At 44.8% G+C, this 20,195-nt stretch overlaps 1 protein-coding gene across 10 annotated transcripts; it reads right to left on the bottom strand.

Moving 5' to 3' along the window:
- Positions 1 to 554: 554 nt before the first annotated feature.
- Positions 555 to 20,103, bottom strand: uso1 (USO1 vesicle transport factor). Of its 10 annotated transcripts, XM_071407589.1 has the most exons (29): positions 19,853 to 20,103; positions 16,608 to 16,694; positions 15,270 to 15,334; positions 14,976 to 15,052; positions 14,612 to 14,623; positions 14,297 to 14,356; positions 13,215 to 13,315; positions 12,789 to 12,891; positions 12,445 to 12,500; positions 12,043 to 12,163; positions 11,595 to 11,773; positions 11,225 to 11,365; positions 11,000 to 11,088; positions 10,755 to 10,909; positions 10,323 to 10,528; positions 9,809 to 9,829; positions 9,270 to 9,284; positions 7,583 to 7,693; positions 7,112 to 7,230; positions 6,361 to 6,542; positions 6,002 to 6,123; positions 4,999 to 5,137; positions 4,564 to 4,730; positions 4,204 to 4,278; positions 4,003 to 4,101; positions 3,675 to 3,779; positions 2,675 to 2,890; positions 2,217 to 2,345; positions 555 to 2,047 (listed from the first exon to the last, which is right to left on the bottom strand). In XM_071407589.1, exons 1-28 carry the CDS (start codon positions 19,922 to 19,924, stop codon positions 2,253 to 2,255), a joined length of 2,988 nt encoding a protein of 995 aa, XP_071263690.1. In that variant the 5' UTR covers positions 19,925 to 20,103; the 3' UTR covers positions 555 to 2,047; positions 2,217 to 2,252. The 10 variants fall into 10 exon arrangements, with proteins under 10 accessions (XP_071263690.1, XP_071263688.1, XP_071263692.1 ...); XM_071407587.1 differs by having other exon boundaries at positions 555 to 2,345; XM_071407591.1 differs by lacking the exon at positions 9,270 to 9,284 and having other exon boundaries at positions 555 to 2,345.
- Between the last annotated feature and the right edge of the window lie 92 nt (positions 20,104 to 20,195).

Here is a 20,195-nt window from a genome sequence, read left to right as displayed (position 1 = left end):
ATATATGTGTGTCTCTGCTACATCCACCCAGCCCTCAGAGTCAATGGGCTGGAAAGTCAGGGAGTGTGCCTGCTGCCTACCTTGGCAACTGGGCCCAGCGCTGTGGAAACATGGCAGGCAAAGTGTTTACAGCATAGGAGGAGCAGAGTAGACAGCCTCCAGGCAGCACTGCAGCATGTGGTTCACCTGCACCAGAACCAGGTGTGGATCGTATTATCTGCCTTCCAGGAAGCATTCCCCTCACTTTGTGGGACAATATTTGAAATACTGATAGGTTAGGCTGGATGAAGTTTCCCCATATGAAATTAACAATTGTCTGTCAATCAACTGAAATACTAATGGATTAAGGCCGGATGAGGTCTTCCTACATGAATTTTCCCTAATGATGTGCCAATCAACTGAAAATATGTGAGGCATAAAGGGTGTGGTATTCTAAAGAATCTGTGCGGTCCAATACTGTAAATTAAACAATAAATATATATATTAATTTAAGGGAGGGTCTAGTATCTTACCAAACAAGGAAAACAAGGAAGAAACAAACAAGGAAACAATGGTGCAGTTAATCAAAACTGAAACTTTATGCAGAGACCAGACACAAACAATGGCACTGTTCAAATTAGGGGTCTAGATTTGGATGTCATTGTGACTTGTTCGAAAAGGAAAAAAAAAAACGCAACTGAAATTCAATATTGCAAAAGCTAATTATTATATTTTCGATTCTTTCCCCAGTAATGCGATAGAAACTCAATATTGCAAATATTAAAGTACTGTAGTATTTCTCTTTAGCCCGCAATCCTAACTGATATGCTCAATAGGGAAACAGAGCACATCAATTTGGATTTCAGGCTATTTTCTCCTAGCTTATAATTTTACTAAAGCGCTTCACACCAAAACTGTGAAATTCATTAGCGCTATAAAGTGAAATACATTTTTACATCTCATTCGTCAAACACCAAAAGTTTCAAAACGGAACCCAGATGGATGGTCAATATTTCTTATATCAACAATTACGGTCAAATGTCTATTCAGAATCAGTATGTCTTCACAAAAAGAATTCACCTAGGTATAAGGCTAATGTAATATGTATACAACCAATAAGCAAAAATATGAGGAAACTTTTAAGTCTTTAAAATAACAGGCAGAAACCAGCCCTGTGGGTTTATAGAGCTACTTTAGTAGTTTAGTTGGTTTAATTGTGAAATGTTGGTTTAAAAAGTTCAGCTACTCCTTAAGTTAACACCACTATCGAAATTACATAAAAAAGACTTGAAGTGAAGTGGAAAATTCTTATGTTTTCATCTATGAAACAGATTTAGTCAAAGTGTATAGTAAGTATTCACAAGTATTCCTACAAGCTGTACATTTTATCATTTTATTTATTTCAATGTGGCTCATAAATTGATAAGTTACACAACAATCACACAGAGAAGCTGGATGTCAGGTCAGGACTTGACATAAAAGTTGCAAAAATATCTCTTTTACATCTGTTTCTATCATCAGCGAACGTTGCAGCATATTGCAGAGCAGTACTGTAGCTGAGGGGTCAAACTCATATTGGAAACAGTTATGATAGAACACTGACTGAACGTATTGAACTGAACTGGTGGCAAGAGGAAGAGTGTATACACAGATAAATTGGGGGGGGGGGGGGGGGGGATCAAGGAAGTTGAGCCTCAAGGACCCTTACAGGTCTTCAACTGGTGGTCTACAGTGCAGTTACCACAGTAACGAAAGAGGCATCCGTTCGTCCGACTGCTTGGTGTCCGTACATCCGTCCGTCTTTGCCGTCCGCTATTTTCTCTAATTGCGCTCGTTCTTCAGAGTGGCGACATTGTGTGGTAAAGTTGAAACTAAGCCTGGTTATTGAATCGATAACTGCATAGGCCTAACATGGCGCTACCGTAGCAGAAACAAAAAGGCTTGAAATGCATGAAGAAGTGTCTCTCTGGGCTGTTTATGTGGTAGAAGATGGCAGAGATGAACACACTGAGAATGTCATTTCTTTGGAGGGGGGGGGATCTTCGTCACCATCTTGTAATAAAATGATCTAGACATTAAAATGGATGACGCGATCGAGGGATGAAGGGAGGGGTGGAGTAAAGAAGAAGGTAGCATGGTGGGTTGGAGCGATAGAGAGCAATCCATCTAGGTCCATTCTTCCATTTTTCTAATAGTGTATTAGAACAACATGGCTAATGCAGCAATGTCTTTGTTACCTTTAGTCTGCCACATTTCCATCCCTCTAGAACTCTCTAGTCATTGTTCTCTTCATCCTCCTCCTCATCATCGTCGTCATCTTCACCGAATTGGTCCCTGGCGTCTAGGTCATCTTCATCTTCATCAATCTGTGAGGAGAGGGTCACATTCTAACTAGGGCACAGGAGTACAGGGACAGTAGGGCTAGCTGGTTAGGGCAACAAGTTACGTCCTCATTCAACTACTACACACGCAGAATGACTCATCACAGCGCTCCTGGAAACCAGCCCTACATGTAACAATGAAATATTAAATATTAGCTTCATCTAAAACCTCACAACATCCAACTTACCTAACATGATCCTCTACCTCCACTAAAACCATAACATAAACCTTTGAACCTCTGAGGCGGAGGATCTTCCTCTGTAGTTTGAGAACACGGTCTAGATCTACAATAGGAACAGATGGTTTCTCCTACCGTCTCTCCCAGGTCTCTGAGACGTTGCTTGAGGTTGAGGATCTTCTGGTCCTGGTCGGCCAGTAGCATGAGGAGGTCGTCCTGCTCCTTCTTGGACTCCTGCACCTCCTGCTGCAGCTTGGTCTTCTCCGTCTGCTCGATGGCCACCGTGCTCTGGGCCGACGCCAACTGCTGCTCCAGCCCCGCATGGCCCTCCCTCAGGCCCCGACACTCCTCCTGAAGGGGGAGAAGAGAGCGAGGTAGGACAGCTAACAAGGAAGGGCATGGCTTTCAACATGGCTGTCTGACCAAAAACATTAATAATTCAACTGCATCAGATTGTTCTTTTTTCTTCACTAGCATTAGAGAGAGGAAGGGGATGCCACATACACGAAGGTCATACTTAAAATGTTGAATAATTGAGAGGTTTCACAACGTCTCAGCCCACATTTAGCTGGTAACAGTCAGGAGTCAGTTACTAATGGGCTGATATCACAGGCAGCCCAATTCTGATCTTTTTTCCACTAATTGGTCTTTTGACCAATCAAATCAGCTCTGAAAGAGATCTGATGTGATTGGTAAAAAGACCAATTAGTGGGAAAAAGATCAGAATTGGGTGTAAGGCAGCCCTGGAGTCAGGCTAACATGAGAAGTTTATTCAGCGAGGTGAAACTTTCAGAATTTTGCAGATAGAAATGCAATGTAAGTATAGAGCTGACATGACCCTCTAGTCTACAAAACAGACAATCAGGTTGTTCTATACCCCTCAAACTCAACTCTGGACCTTGAAGCCAGTTCCCACTGCATTTTGTCATTGTTCCCCTCTGATCAAGGGCTGATTTAGACCTGGGACACCAGGTGAGTGCAATTAATTATCAGGTAGAACAGAAAAGCAGCAGGTTCAGGATCTTGTAGGGTAAGAGTCGAGTACCCCTGTATAATACATTTGTATCTGAACGCTGCTCACTTCTGAACAGACAGCAGCTACCTACAGGGCTGTGAGGTGGTGATATTACAGTACCTTAAGTCTCTCTGTCTCTGTGGTCTGAGCAGCCAGCCTGCTCTCCAGTTCAGATACTTTAACTGTGTCTGCCGAGCTCTCACTGCTGGAAGCCGGGGCCGAAGACTGAGGGAGGGGGAAGAGAGAGATAGAGAGACTAGTTACCTCTCTGTACTAAGTGCAGTGGTCATAACATATACATTAATGCATACCAAAATGGGAAATATGGACCAAATTACTTTCTGTGGGGGGGTCTACAACAGATGGAGTAAAGTGTGAAAAGGCTGTTACATACAAACATGGCCTAAGACGTCTCAAGACACGGTGATGGCTGGGTCTGAGTACTCACCACTGCCTCAGCTCTCCTGATGAGCTCCAGTCTCTCGGTCTGCAGCTGGTTGATCTCTGCACACTGAGCCTGGACACGACTCCTCAACGACTCCACCTCCTGGTGGGAACAACCAGCAGTAACTCCGTCATCAGTATAATATCTCTATATAACTATAGTCATGTCTGTTCTACACATTTACCGTCTGTGATTGGGTCTTACCCCGAGAAGCTCTGTGTTGTCGAACCCTCCCGCTCCACCTTCTGCTGTCTGTGCTGCTGCTGCCGCCCCGCACCTCTACAAGACATCACAACTATTAGAACAGGAAGTGGTCAACGGCTGAGACATCCTATCTGAAATGATAAAGCAGCACTCAGGTATCATCAACCACCATTCAGATCTACTAACACACAAAAGATAATTAATCAGTCTGTCATTCTTCAGGTCCATCTTGTCCGATTCCAGTAACACCCATGATACATGACATTTACACAGAACTCTTAACACAGGGAGGGATAACCCAAAGACATTTCTCTGATATCTGATTCACCCCCCCAAACACACACACACACACACACACACCAGTGTGTTGATTAGTGAGTCCTTGTCGCTGAGCTGTGTGTGTTGTAGTGTGTGTTGTCTGCGGAGCTCCTCCACCTCTTCTCTCAGCTGTCCCAGCTCCTCTGTGTGGAGCCCGTTAACGTGAGCTCCCTCTCCCTGGCTGGAGGACAGACCCTGGCTGTCTTTACCTGGACACAACACACTCAGTCATTATCACATCTACAATCCTATTTATAAATCAACAAGTGCAGTCGCAACAAGTCTGCATCAGTAATACGTCTCAATTTCCACTACCATTATAGACTGTGTCTATTCCATGTGCCACTATGAACAATTCCATGTGCCTAACCCCCCCCAAATCATTAGCAATTTACCCAAGCACGATGTTGCTCTCTTGTTTCCCAATGGACTGAGGCACGATTTGTTGCTGTGTAATACCAGGTTATCCTACAGTACCTAGTTTCAGCTTGAGGATGTTGTACTGGTCTTTGTGTTGCTGGATCTGGGACTGCTGCTGTGTGACCTGGTTCTGCATCTGTTCGCTGTTCAGAGACAGGGTGGAAACCTGCTCCCTCAGCTCCTGGATCTGGGTGTCCTGGTTGAGAGATGACAGACACTTCTTTAATGACAAGAGACATTGGCCAAAACATACAACTAGACCTTTTAGGGTAACGGGATAGGTCCGTTGAATATTGTATGAAATGGGTTGTGTGGTTGTGGCCCGGCGAGTGTACCTTACTGTAAGAGTTTTCCATTAAAATGGACAAAAATAGCTTTTTAGCAAAAAAATGATTTCTCAAGCAAGAATTTAGCGAGGACTGTCTGGGAGTAGTCCGAGTGTGGTTTGGAAAACTAGCTGTTATTGGCAGAGAGGTTTGGAACTCTTTGTTATTGGTCTATTAAACAATATAAGTTACCGCCTGGTGATGTCACCAGGCAAGCCAAAACTACCGCCCATGCAAACCTGCTGATTAGAAGGTCCTGTGCAGACTGTATTTTCAACCGGAAACTATCAGGAAATAACACTGATCAAATGTTTTCACGCTTTTACAGTGTTAGTTTCATCAGCTGTTGTAAAATATGATATAAAACACAGGGGGGAAAAATGCATTTTGAATGCAAGCGGCCTTTAAACTGAGTGTAGAGGGTGTATATAAACTTGTGATGCTTGAAAGCATGGCGAGTTGATTTCTGACGTGTGTGTGTGTGTGTAGAAAGCCAGTATGAGGGTTTGCGGACAGGCTAGAACGAAAGGCGGCCGGTGTGCGGGACAGAAAATCTGTAGGGTTCAAAAAGTACTCGCACTCAAAACCATGACAAGGAATAACCCAAGGAGGGGTTATAGTATGATTCATTTAATCCATGCTCAAAAGAATACAAAAAATGAAAGTGCTAATGAAGATGTAAAAAAAGAAACAGGGCATACGTTTCAGCCTTATGCCTAATAGTGGCCAGTTACCTGATCTCTGATGAGATCTTTGTACTGGATGACGATGCTGTCGTGTTGCTCCAGAGTCTTCTTCACCTCCTCCTCCTTCTTCTCCTCCTCGCTCGTCTTGTGGACAGCTTTCGTTATCACGCCTGTGGACAGACACACACAATTAACAGTGGTAAAACCACCCAAGAGAGGAGCAAAGAAGACACCAACACAAACAGAGTTTTGATTTGTGGTTCTGGTTGTACTTGGCTTAGGGTCAAATCAAAGTTTATTGGTTGCGTACACTGATTTGAAGATGTTATCGCAGGTGCATCGAAATGCTTGAGGTTGTGGTTGTATTTTGGTTAGGTTATGGTTTAATGGAGGTTACTTTTGCCAACCTTCCAGTTCTTTGACCAGCTTGGTGAACTCGTGGTCGAACAGCATCTGTTCAGGGGAGGGGAAGACGGGCTGGGGCTTCTGTGCAGCGCGGGAGTACAGCTCGTGTTTAGTGACGAAGCCCAGCTTCTCCACAAAGTTCTCCTTCCCAATGCGCTTTTCGATCAGCTGCTTCAGCTTCTCTCTGGGGCGGGACAAGACAGGCAGCGTTAGCATTAAGGGAAGGAAAAGGGGGAAACCTAGTCAGTTGCACAACTGAACGCATTCAACAGACATGCGTCTTCCACATTTAACCCAACCCCTCTGAATCTGGCAGCTCATAGTTCTTGTTCTCATTGTAGCGGCATCAGTGTGTGCTGTAACTGCTGGTGTAGGGTGAAGAGGTGTAGAAAGGCTGTGTGTATGAGACAACCGGGCTCAAATAGGGTTTGGACTTTTGAAGCTATTATAATATTGTTTGCAAGTTCAATCAAACAAGCACTTGAAAATACTATTTGAACCCGGGCCTAGTATGCGAGGGTACGTGTTAATATTTGGGTTGCAGATGTCATACTTGATGTAGTTCTAACTGCGGTTATGAGAGGTATGAGAGTGAAAGAGAATGCATTAGTATGAGGGTTAGAATGTCCTACTTGGTGTAGTTATTATGAGGGTCGTAGTTAGATGTTCGACATGGTGTAGTTATTATGAGGGTCGTAGTTAGATGTCCTACTTGGTGTAGTTATTATGAGGGTCGTAGTTAGATGTTCCTACTTGGTGTAGTTCTCCAGAGAGTTGTCGTTGTAGTAGATGCAGATACCCAGTAGGAGGGCACACAGGCCCTGCACCAGCCTCTCATCCTCCCCCAGGTTCTCTGAGATCTGACCTGTCAGCTACAGGGCACCAGGGGTCAAGGGTCACAACAACATAGGGGATTTAATGGCAACAACGCCTTTCTCAAGACAATTTTCAATGAAACAATGCACTGGTGCATAATTGGCATCCACTGTGTAGCATTGATCTCTTATTCTCTTAGCAACACAAGACATAGGGCCTCAGGAACTTCCATGCAATAATGTATGCAATATCCAACACTATCCTGTATGTGGGGAATGAACACAGAGGGGAGTTGGTTATGGGACAGACTGCACTAACAGGCTAATAGTAGATATTCCAGCCATCTGAGTAAAAGGAAGTGCAATAGAACAGTGATGTGGAGCTAGTTGGTTTGTTGAAGGAGGATACGAAGGGGACGTTCTCCTGGTTGTGCAGGAAGTGTGTGACGGCGATGGGACAGTTACTGATCCAGGTACACAGCAGCATGAGGAGACCGACCCGCGTCTGCACTTTACTGCCCTGTGGATGAGACGCGCACACACACACAAAGTCTTAAGAAACACACTCACAAATATAGCGCCGTAACATCAGCATAGGGGTGAGTAAAAGGTATTGAACATGAACATTGTGTACAGAGCCTGATGATGGCCTGGGATCCAGGACTTCAACCACTCAGCAAAACAAGACTCATGTAAGGTTTAGTCTAGTGCTGGACCACATCCCGGTCTCTGTGTCAGAAGAGAACTCCTCCTCAACATTGAGAGTAAATTAATTTAGCTGGGTTCAATTCAAACGTCTGTCCCCCCACATTATATTGAGGGATGTCTTATTTTTCCTGTTTAAGACAACTTGTCATTGCGTCTCCTTTTGTCCAATTAAATCAGTCTCCTGAATATCTCCGGACGACACGTTTGATTTAAACCAACCAAATAAAATGCTGTTTAAGGGCCAACTAAATTAATTGATATTTCTAAACTATTTCCAAATGGGACATTTAAGGTTGAATAGGAACTTTATAGTATAACCTGATGTCACGGAGACTGAAATTAGGAATATTGTGTGCTGGTAGCTACAATAAAAATGCAATTTTGTTGGCACATGGTCAACTTTTGAATTGTATTTTTCCCTTTTGAGTGCTGTTGGTAAAAACAACATTGTATCTAGCAGTTACGCAGGAAATACCATGTTATAAATGTTTCAAGAGTACCACGTTAGTGACTTCAATGCAGACCGTTAGTAATTAATAAAGTTATTCAAATACAACAAAGGAACAAAATCTAAAAATGAACATTATTAATAAACCAGGGTTAGGTCAACCATGCAGTGAATTTCATAGGACGACCCGAGTTAGTTCAGATCCTGTTAAAAACTACTTTTTCAGGACCCTTAAGTGTTCAACAATATGCTGTTACTATAGCAACGGCCTTGGTTACCATCACTACCTCCGCCACAAAAGGATGATGCAACTCCTCTGCAGCTTAGCTAAGCAGGTGATTACAACAGGACTGATGAAAATGTTACTGCATGGACGGAATAGAATATTGGCACTTTCGTCATCCTCTACACAACCCACAAGAGCCCAAATCTGACTATTTAGACATTCACATACAAAAACAACTAAGATATCAAGCTAAAGCACGGCTGCTAAATGTAGCTGACAACACATGCAAAGCCTCTGTGTAGTGAGTCTTTAGGAGTGGCGAACACAAAAGAGAAACGGATAATAATAATGATAATAACAACGTGGCCTTACAGTATCCATGCATGGTCATGGGAATAAGAAAAAAAGGTTGTTGGCGTAATGATATGCAGTGAGTGATGGGCACTATTGAGTTACCTCACGTAAACTGCATAGTTCAGGCATGTTTGTGTGCCAAAAGGCACCATATTCCCTATATAGTGCACTACTTTTGACCAGAGCCCTGGGCTGTGTACTATAAAAGGAAAAGCGTGCCATTTGGGAGGCAATGCAGACCTCTCCTGTTGTGAGGGCGATGAAGGGTGTGAGAAAGGAAAGAGGGTTCATTCCAAATGGAGTAAGTAACAATAAATAATAAGGATGACATGGCATACTATCAAACCATAAGGAAATCACCTTTTCAGATTTCGCCTCCAATGGTGACGTAATGCAAAAAACACCAAATGTTTGAGAAAGGGGGGCAGGAGGAGAAAAAAAAGGGGGAACACAAACGATCACAATAGTTAATTGGAGAATCTTTGGCCCCGGGTGAAACGGTAAGTTTTATAACGGATAGTCCTGCCACCTAGAGTACAGGAGGAGAAACAGCAGTGGTGAAAATAATGCCCGTAACCCCTCTCACAACAGATCAATAGAGGAACAGACAGAGTTCCGCAGTGGTTGCTGCATCCTTCCAGGACAGTCCCCATAGAACGGACACAGCAAGGGGGTCAAGGGTCAAAGCATGGGATTATGAGAGTTGGGGGGGAAGGGTCAGTACCAGTATAGAACTCGACAAACACGGGTGAGATAGGCAAACACAGAGGGCTGGAGGCACAAAAACAAAACAGGGAAGCCAAAACGTAACCCCCAACGTAAGGAACATATAGGAGGATCCTGCTGATGCCAAAGCCAAACCATGACAGACAGGTGCTGCCCACACCCCAGATACTCACCCTCCGGTTGATCTTATCCCCCTGCAAAACCACAACAACCTTTCGTGACACTTGGCAACTTCACACACAAGCAACAGGTTGACTGTCTGAGAACCACTCCCCACTACTGTGGTCGGACCCCAAATGACAGCCTATTCAAAGGTAGTGTACTGTAAAGGGAATAGGGTGCCATTTGGGAGCCATCCCATGACAAAGGTGACCTGAAAACCTGGAGTGACAAATTATCAACTATTTGAATCTAAGGCAATACTTTCAACCCATACCGAGTCACCTTTCAAACCAGACAGAGACACCTTTCAAACCAGACAGAGACACATTTCAAACCAGACAGAGACGCATTTCAAACCACCCTCTCTGTTGCTTATGTTTCACTAATAAGACTTTCAAAATGGCACTTTTAGTTATCAAACTAATATTTAAGCTACATCTACAACTCTCCCGCTATGGTGCTAACCCAGTCTGACCGCTCCCCCCACGTAGCATGTTAGCCTGTCTATCTGTCTGTGTGGTGTACCTGTGAGAGGATGTTGGTGCACTGCTGCAGCAGGGAAACGGGGGGCTTGCCCAGGCTGGTGGCCAGCTGCACCCGGAGGAGCTGCTCTTTCTGGGTCAGGTTGTCCTGCAGGGCGTGGGCCAGGGCCACTGCAGCACACCAGTTAGAGAGGGAGTCAGCCGAGAACAGGCCCCCGCACAGCAGCTGGCCCGCCGAGATAGAGTTGGCTGGGGAGGGAGAGAGCCGGAGGAAGGGGGAATAAAGCAATAGATATGTAGATTATTTTTGCCAACGTTCCACTAGATCTTTCCACTAGAAAATAATAAGCAAATAACCTACAGTATATTAGTCATAAGTAACATTTAATTATATGCCATCTACAGCTGTACAGTGTGGTCATAGCTTTGTAATAACAACACATTCAGTATGGAGGTTCAGTGTAACTGAACTGACCGTCGATGGTGGAGGGCAGTAGGGTGGCTACGATCTCCCCCTGGCCCTTCTGGTTCTTGTAGAGAAAACACTGGAAGCAGTAGAGAACGGCACAGCGCAGCACGAACGGCTGCCTCTCGTTGACCATGGACATCAGCAGCACCACTATGGCAGGTCTGGAATCAGGGGATAAGGGTTTTTAGAGATGACCTTCACTCGGTGGCTGTGCTATAAATGATTACAGTCCTCTGTCTGGGGGAAGTCACCTTGGGGGGTTGGAGGGAGCGTTGACAGATGCAAAGTAGTCCTGGTTGATCTGTGAGCCGCGGATCACCTCCGATACAGTGTTGATGGTCTGAGAGGAGAAAGAAAGAGTGACAGTGGTACAAACACAAAGCACGCATCTGTATGAACAACAGTAATCACTGATCTAACACAATAAGTATAAAGAAAGAAAAGCCTTTTTGGGCCACTCCAGTCTTCTACGTTACCTCAGTGAGTATGTCAGCAGGCACGCCAGTGGCCATGAGGATGGTGCAGAGCTGCTGCAGCAGGCCACACTGGTACATTGACTTCTGACAACTACTGGTGGCTCCAGGAGAGTTGACCGGGGAGACCATGACTCGCACCAACTGGCCCAGAAAAGAGATGGAGAGATGAGATACAGTGCTACGGTCAACATACTCTACACCACAACCGCCCCGAATCCTGGCCATGCGTCACACAGTGAACTGCACAGACCCTAATAGTTGAGCATAACAGACCATCACACTGCTCTGTCAACTGCTCAGGGCTCAAAACTCCCATTCTCCCTGAATTAAACGTCTCATCAGGACTGTGGTGTGGTGTGGTGCGTCCTACCTGCAGCATGAGGTGGAGGTTGGTGACCTTCTGCGCGGACCAGCCAGAGTTGTCGTCTCCCACCTCGAACCAGGGCTTCATCCTCTGGATGTAGGAGCCCTCCTTGAAGAAGTTCTGGTTGGAGCTGTTGTTCTTCAGCAGGTTGACGAGCAGCAGGAGACAGTCCTCCACTACGATACCTGGACAGAGACAAGATGGAGGATGGATTTTTGTCAAGAAATGTGAACATTTTAGATTTTTCTACCACATAAAATTGTATTTATTAAGAAATAGATTCATTGCGAATTTTCTAGAGTGCAAGGATGGAGGGTGGATGTTGGCCAGTGTGAGTGAACTGAAATATGTAATTTTAAAATCAAATCAAATGTAATTTATTAAGAAATTGATTCATTGATTGCCAATTAGCTTGAGTGTATATATATGGCACTACTCCTCCATTCGACTTTACCTCCATCACTGCTGCCCTCCTCTGTTATGATATCTAGGAGACGCTCGAAAGCGTTCTCAAACGCCACGATCTTCTGGATGGCCGCGTTGCCTTTGGTCAGCTGCTGCAGCAACAGCAGACCCTGAGGGAATACGATCAAAGTAGCTCTGATGTAGTGATCATATATCCAGAGAAACAGAAACAACAAGCCCAGGTATAAGACCAGCTAGTATGATTTTGGGAACGGTTTCCCAGAAACAAGACGCGCTTTTTTAGTCGAAGACTTCATCTGTGTCTGGGAAACCGGCCCAATGTCTTGTCTCGGCAGAAAGATAAGCTAGCAGACTGTAGCTTGTTCCTGTGGCTTTACGGTCTTACTACGAAAGACCATCTGAAGCAGCAGTCAGCAGGAGTAGTACTCACATCATTACGGATGACTTCTCTGGAGTCAGCTAATAGGTCCATCAGTCTAGAAACACCTGCAGGGGAGAGAGACAGACCATTAACAACATACAACTCAGAGACCAGCCAGGCAAATCAGTCAGAAAATACTCTAATTAGCATACTTGACCATTAGTAGTCATATGCTCTAGGGAAGAAAATAGACAAGACTAACACTTCTTGTCATACTACTTCACCAGTGAGAGAAAAAAATGTTGAGAGGATAAATCAAATCACAACAGCTGATTTTGGGTCAGTTGTTGGTGTGGGCTGATGTCAGACAATTCAGCAGCAGCTGATTCCAGGTCATTTGTTAGAGGACTCACCCATAGGGCTGACCAGGATGACGCCCTGGACCTGGTTACACTGGTTCTTCAACAGAGCGGTGAGCAGCTTCACTCCTGGCCACCGCACGTGGAAGTCAAACTCCTGAAACAGGCAGGGAGTCAGTGTCACAGGCAGGGAGTCAGTGTCACAGGCAGGGAGTCAGTGTCACAGGCAGGGAGTCAGTGTCACAGGCAGGGAGTCAGTGTCACAGGCATGGTGGGAAATCACCCACACCCTTGTAATCCTGTATATAAGCAGTGCAGATTTTAGGCTTATGCTTATATTCTTAAATGTGAAACCAGCTGGTCTGAAAACCACCACGCACAATGGGTCTCCAGGTCTAGTTAACACTGAGAACATGGGTTAGAGACTACTAGCTTTCATAAAAGACACAAAGTAGATGTTTGGGTCTCTGGTCTGTTTACCTCTAACAGAGTCAGTAGAAGTGTCACGCTCTCAGAGTCGCCGAGGAACTTGTCAGTGAACAGGACTCCCAGGTCTTCCTCATGCTTCTGGGCGTTCTCATCTGAAAAGGTCAAAGGTCACAAGGTTTAAAGACCTCGGTGTGCCATGTTAGGCAGGTAGTTGCCCCGAGACATGGCTACTATACATAGGCAAGGCTGGAGGCAGTCATAGAATAATGCTTGTTCACAGAGATCAATCTCACCTAGGCACTATACCGATGTTTTGATCTATAAATCACTTGAGCCTGAGTATTAATTGATCTTTATTAAGTAATGATTTGTGAATCTGTGCAGTACCTAGTTCAGACTGACCCTCATGAATAGGACCAGGAGTTTGTCCTCCTGACCATGCAACCTGGCAGGAAAAACTCCAGGTCCTTATACAACTCATGAACAGGCTTCAGAGAAAGACAGACAGGGGGAGAGATGGAGGGGGCAATTGGGAGACGGGTGTTGATGGTCGGGGGTTGAGGCAGGCTAGCACCAGAGGGAGGTAGGGGGAGAGGAGTTAGCGAAAGGGGAGGTGGTAGGGCACGGTGAATTGGTTCACATCCAGTCTAAAAGCACACAAAAGTACTGGAGCATCGTATTATAGAAAACACACTCAATTATCTAGGGTTCTAGACTAAATATAATACTTCACATCAAGAACAACCAGATGAGATGTTCTGTAATACTAGAATAACCTCACCACAGTGAACATGGTTTAAAATGTACAACTGTGAGGAAGAGGATGCTTTTGGAATCTAACATTCTTCTTTTGGAATCAAAACTTCTTCGTCCCAACATCCTGTGCAGAGCGATTTGCGTTTGACTAGATATGCTAATTGTGAGGAAAACAAGAAGAGCAATGGGAAGAGAAACACTGCAGGACAGGAGAGAGGCTGAGGTAGGAGTGGTATTAGTGACATGTAATTACCACCCAGTCATTACTATATTAAACCATACTTCACAGTCCAACACATTTTAGTGAGGTTAGTTCAGTTGACTAGTAAGAGTCACCACACCGTGAGGGCTAGTTAGTCTACAGTGCTAGTACTGACCAGACACAGGCACGTTCTTATGCTTCCCTGAGACAGGGATAGGGGGTGCGGCCGCCATGTCTGTAAGAAGGGGGGAGTGCAAGAGATTGAAGCCCCATCCAAGTCAGACGATTCGACTCGTACACAATACATAAATATATCCCTAGTGTTTGTTAATGGGTTCTGCCAAAGCACTGCATTTCAGACTAACAACCTACTGTGCACCACAGGAGAGCTAGAAATCAAAACAACCCGCGGAGAAGAACGATGCATATCATTTACAAGAAGCGTCGCTAGTGGTTAGGGGGGGACGTCATGCACAAACAAGAGTTTTACCTTCAGATTCGTCTGTAGAGTTATAACATGGAAGAGAAGAGAGAGATGACAATCTTTACATATCTAGCAATTAACATTGAGAGAAAGAGAAATGGGGCAAGTATGGAAGAGGACGACAGGGTCCATTTTGATTTGAAGTCCAATTAATTGGCAGTAATTGAACTGAATTACACATGCTATGGTTACTAGGACAGGGCTTGCTTGTTGTCATTCAAAAGCATTTTTCCCAAAAAGGAAGCGTGTTTTTGAACATGCAGTTAAAAATAGAGGTTCCGCTCTATGATAAATTACTAAATTATTGACAGTTCTGGGGCCTGTTCACAACCCTCTGTGGAAGAGGACTAGGTTTTTAACACCTAAACACCTTGTTCCTCCTCTTCATCGTTGCAGATGATATTATAGAGTGTGTCCAAAGCGTAGCCAAGGATTTCAGAGTCCGACCTGCAGAAAATGGGAGGGGTAGGATATCAACACAACAAGCACTGCTTTAATCCCCTAAGTCCCTGAAATATTAAGTACTCTTAGCAACGACCGAGCACCATGCAAAATGCTCGCCTTAAAATCACCCCACCACACTTTTACAATGTGCTAAAGAGCAGCGGAGGGCAAGGGATTAGTATAAAGCTCTTAATCATAAAAACACACACACAAAACATACCTGTCAGTTTGCAGTATGTGAATCAGGTGGTCCATAGCCTGAGTGCCAACTTCCAAGCGATATTTCTACAAATCAAAACCAACAGTCAAGTCAGGAGAACAGTAAGTGATTGTTTCCCCCTAGGCAGCCCTTGGATCAGAGAGGATATGACTTTTGCTTTAACTCGAGGCTATGCCTGTTTTGCCCCAGTGCTCCCCCTAACTGTTGATATACCGCCCGTGTCTACAATACACGTTTAAGCTCCACACATGACCTTAGGCATAAGTATAATACATTCTGAAAGCAGAGTTAAATAACAGTGGTTTGCTTTGTGCCATCTCTGATCTGATAAGACAAACCTATGTGATTAGTTACCCCTCAACGTTGAGTAGAACCTACTGGGGCCAAACAGAGCTAATGCAATTCAACAACTCCCAACTCTAGCTGGTCTGTTTCTCTGGCTAGCGTTGTTTTTCCCTGGTCTGTGTCTGTCTGTGACCCCATGCCCCTAAACCCCTTATTCATGCCTGATAAACTCATTACTCATGGTTGACGAGGCAGCTAGTGGCCAGTCAGTCAGTTATGGCCTAGAGGTCTCTAGACCTTTAATACAGTAGAGAGTAGGGACTGAAGGAATGAGACAGGTTTTCAGCAAGGCTGCATGTCAACAATTGTCTTCTTTTCCTCAACACTGCTTTTTTTTTTTTAAAGAGAACTGGACCAGTGAACGCAAGGATCCAACCAATAGGTACCCTCCTTATTCATGGGTTGCACATTTTGTCACAATACTGTTCGGAACGTTCATTTTAAATTTGACGAAAAAGTCATTAGCCCCCGTTCAGAAAAACAACCATCTGTCAGACATCAATATGCTGCGGCATCTGTAGAAAGTCGATAACAATGGCAACGATACGACCAAGTGACAGAGGTGCAACCCATGAAATCCTACATTACCTTTCCCCAGTCTTTCTTTCCTGATCAGTGTATGGAGGAAAGGTGGCGAAATAATGAGGTGATTTAAGAAGATTGAGACAGGGCCCATCCCAGACTGTTTAGACAGAGCCTGAGGATGAGTACGCAGCGTGAGGGGTGATAAGGGGATGTGTCCCTGCTCACAAGATAACGAACATCAAAAGAGAACTCTAGCGATGTTCACTTAAAACAATGCACAGGAGAAAATCTAATATTTAGATAAGGCTCATCATAAACGGTCTCTGCAGCCTGAATGCTTTAACATGCATTTATCAATAATGAGTAACAATTGTCATTGTCATGATTGTACCATTGTTACACAACAATGGTGCATCAGTGTAACAATGGTGTAACTATAGAGATTAGCCTAATGCAATTGTCTCCTACCTTTGAGAGCGATTTAAGGGCTCGGACAGCATCCCTGCGGTCCTCCAGGAGTGTGGAGGAGGCCACGCGGTCACACAGCTTATGGATCTGTGGTTCAATCAAAATAATTCATGGTTAATACAACATGTTAAGGGAAAGGATCTACAGCTGCACCATGGAGAGCATCCTGACTGGTTGGATCACCGCCTGGTATGGCAACTGCTCAGCCTCTGACCGCAAGGCACTACAGAAGGTAGTGCGAATGGCCCAGTACATCACTGGGGCCAAGCTTCCTGCCCTCCAGGACCTATACCATGCGGTGTCAGAGGAAGGCCCTAAAGATTGTCAAAGACTCCAGCCACCCTTGTCAGACTGTTCTCTCTGCTACCGCGCGGCAAGCGGTACCGGAGCGCCAAGTCAAGGTCCAAGAGGCTTCTAAACAGCTTTTACCCCCAAGCCATAAGACTCCTGAACATCTAGTCAAAAGGCTACCCAGACTATTTGCATTGCCCCCCCCCTCCCTCTTCACACCACTGCTACTCTCTTCTATCATCTATGCATAGTCACTTTAATAACTCTACCTACATGTACATACTACCTCAAATAACCGTTGCCCCCACAGATTGACTCTGTATCGGTAGCCCCCTGTATATAGTCTCGCTATTGTTATTTTACTGCTGCTCTTTAATTACTTGTTACTTTAATCTCTTATTCTAATCCTGATTTTATGAGCCCCTAATTTTATGAGCCCCTAACCAACAACTGCATTGTTGGTTAGGGGCTCATAAGTAAGCATTTCACTGTAAGGTCTACACCGGTTGTATTCGGCACATGTGACTAATATAATTTGATAGGGGATACCTAGTCAGTTGCACAAGTGAATCCATTCATTTAACCCAACTACTCAGAATCAGAGAGGTGCGGGGGGCTGGCATAGTCGACATCCACGCCATCGGCAGCAGAGTAGCAGTTGTTGGGAGTTAACTGCCTTGCTTAAGGTCAGAAAGGCAGATTTTTCCGCTTCGCCGGCAAAAAAACGGCAACCTTTTGCTTACTGGCCCAACGCTCTTAACCACTAGGCTACCTACCATCCCCTGCAACCATGTACTGATACATAGACTTACATCCACTGCAGATTCAGGACAATGTGTTCAATCTAAGTTCAGCCAAATCAAATGTTATTTGTCACATGCTTCGTAAACAACAGGTGTAGACTAACAGTGAAGTGCTTACTTACGGGCCCTTCCCAACAATGTAGAGAGAAAGAAAATAATAGAAAAGCAAGAACAAGTAATAATAAATACGCAATGAGTAGCGATAACTTGGCTCTATACACGGGGTACCAGTACCGAGTTGATGTGCATGGGTACGAGGTAATTAAGGTAGATATGTACATATACCTAGGAATAAAGTGACTAGGTAATAGGATAGCAATGTGTGTGATGAGTCAAAAAAGTTAGTGCAAAAAGGGTCAATGCAGATAGTTCGGGTAGTTATTGGGTTAACTATTTAGAAGTCTTATGGCTTGAAGGTAGAAGCTGGTCAGGGTCCTGCTGGTTCCAGACTTGGTAAATCGGTACCGCTTGCCGTGCGGTAGAACAGTCTATGACTTGACTTAGGTGGCTGAAGTGGAGTCGGACAATTTTTAGGGCCTTCCTGTGACACCGCCTGGTATAAAGGTCCTGGATGGCAGGGAGCTCGGCCCCAGTGATTTACTGGGCTGTACACACTACCCTCTGTAGCGCCTTGCGGTCAGATGCCAAGCAGTTGCCATACCAAGCGGTGAGGTAGCCAGTCAAGATGCTCTCAATGGTGAAACTTTGAGCATGAGGGCCCATGCCAAATCTTATCAGCTTCCTGAGGGCGAAGAGGCATTGTTGTTCCATCATGACTGTTGGTGTGTTTGGACCATGATAGATCCTTACTGATGTGAACACCGACGAACTTGAAGCTCTCGACCCACTCCACCTCAGCCCTGTTGATGTGAATGGGGGCGTGCTCGGCCCTCCGTTTCCTGTAGTCCACGATCAGCTCCTTTGTCTTCCTGACGTTGAGGGAGAGGTTGTGGTCCTGGCACCACACTGCGGGTCTTTGACCTCCTCCCTATAGGCTGTCTCATGCACTGTTGGCATGTCTCCCTCCCTCCTTCTCTACTGCACCTGCTGTCTCAACCTCAATGCTCGGCTTTGAAAAGCCAACTGGCATTTACTCATGAGGTGTTGACCTGTTGGACACTCTACAACCACTGTGATTATTATTGGACCCTGCTGGTCATCTATGAACATCTTGAAGAACAATCTGGTCTTATGGCCATGTGCTCTTATAATCTCCCCCCGCCACAGCGAGAAGAGGACTGGCCACCCCTCAGAGCCTGGTACCTCAAGGTTTCTACCTAGGTTCCTGCCTTTCAAGGGAGTTTTTCCTAGCCACCATGCTTCTACATCTGCATTGCTTGCTCTTTGGGGTTTTAGGCTGGGTATCTGTATAAGCACTTAGTGAAATCTGCTTATGTAAAAAGTGCTTTATAAATACATTTGATTGATTGATGACAGAGCTATATATATATACATATATATATATTACTAATTGATATGTAACATTCAGATTGAAATGCCTTCTTTTGATAGCAGCCTGAGATATGTCACACACATTCTCTTGTTTGGCACGGGTGAAGGGACTTAAATATATCAAGGTCACGCAGCCCCTCCCATGTTGTCATCACGAAAGGAATGTCAGCAGAGATCCATTCACAACCAATGGATTCACGTGGAATTTGGCTGTGTTTTTGGTTTGTGAACTGCAATCCAAGTAGCCATATAGTCTCTCCCAGATGACAGTAAACAGTTGGATGAATGCAAAGCATGTAAACTATCACATACGAAGACATCTGCTCATTTAGTGGCAGCAGGTCATGTCAAGTTTTTTCTTCCCAAAAAACGCTGATAGCTCAAGAATATGAGCAGGCTACACACGTTCAATTGTTGTCCTGTGCCAATTGGGCTAACCAGCTTAGCTAGCTAGCTCTGCAGAAATGTTTGTGTCAATCACTGTATTGATTGACACATTATGTCTGTGCTCGTGAGGCTGGTTGAGTGCACTGTTACAAGGCCTACACCGGTCTTTCAGCCTAGAAAACGTGAAAGTGAACTAATTTGCCTGTCGAGCAACTATTAACTACACACACTTGTCCTAAGATTCGGTCCACCAGGTTGTGTGACATTAGCTAACTTGTTAGCCTAACATGCTAGACGAGTTTCGTTTCTCACCGTCTCTGCTCCAGTCGGCTGTGGCCCAGCGGGTTGTCCACCCATCACTCCCCTGAAGAAATTCATTGTCATCGACGTCCTCTTGGGGATTTGTTCGCAATTCCAACAGTCTTAAAGAAACTTTGAATTTTTTTCTGCCGTGATGGGTCTTGTGTAATAATGTAAACGCGTCTAAATGTTGATTTTTACACTGTACACAACCTCCTGGACCGACCCCGGAACTTGAGTGACATTTAGCCAATGCGCAAGCGCCGAGACGTGGCGCTACGTGGCTGATCAGAGGACAAGTGCCTAATTTTTTAAAGGGGAATGAGATTCTACCACACCGCCACTTGTTTGTAAA

The sequence above is a fragment of the Salvelinus alpinus genome, chromosome 6 (assembly GCF_045679555.1).
Source record: "Salvelinus alpinus chromosome 6, SLU_Salpinus.1, whole genome shotgun sequence".
Classification (NCBI taxonomy): domain Eukaryota; kingdom Metazoa; phylum Chordata; class Actinopteri; order Salmoniformes; family Salmonidae; genus Salvelinus; species Salvelinus alpinus.
Note: the sequence above shows the minus strand (reverse complement) of the source record. Positions and strands in the feature narration are given on the sequence as shown.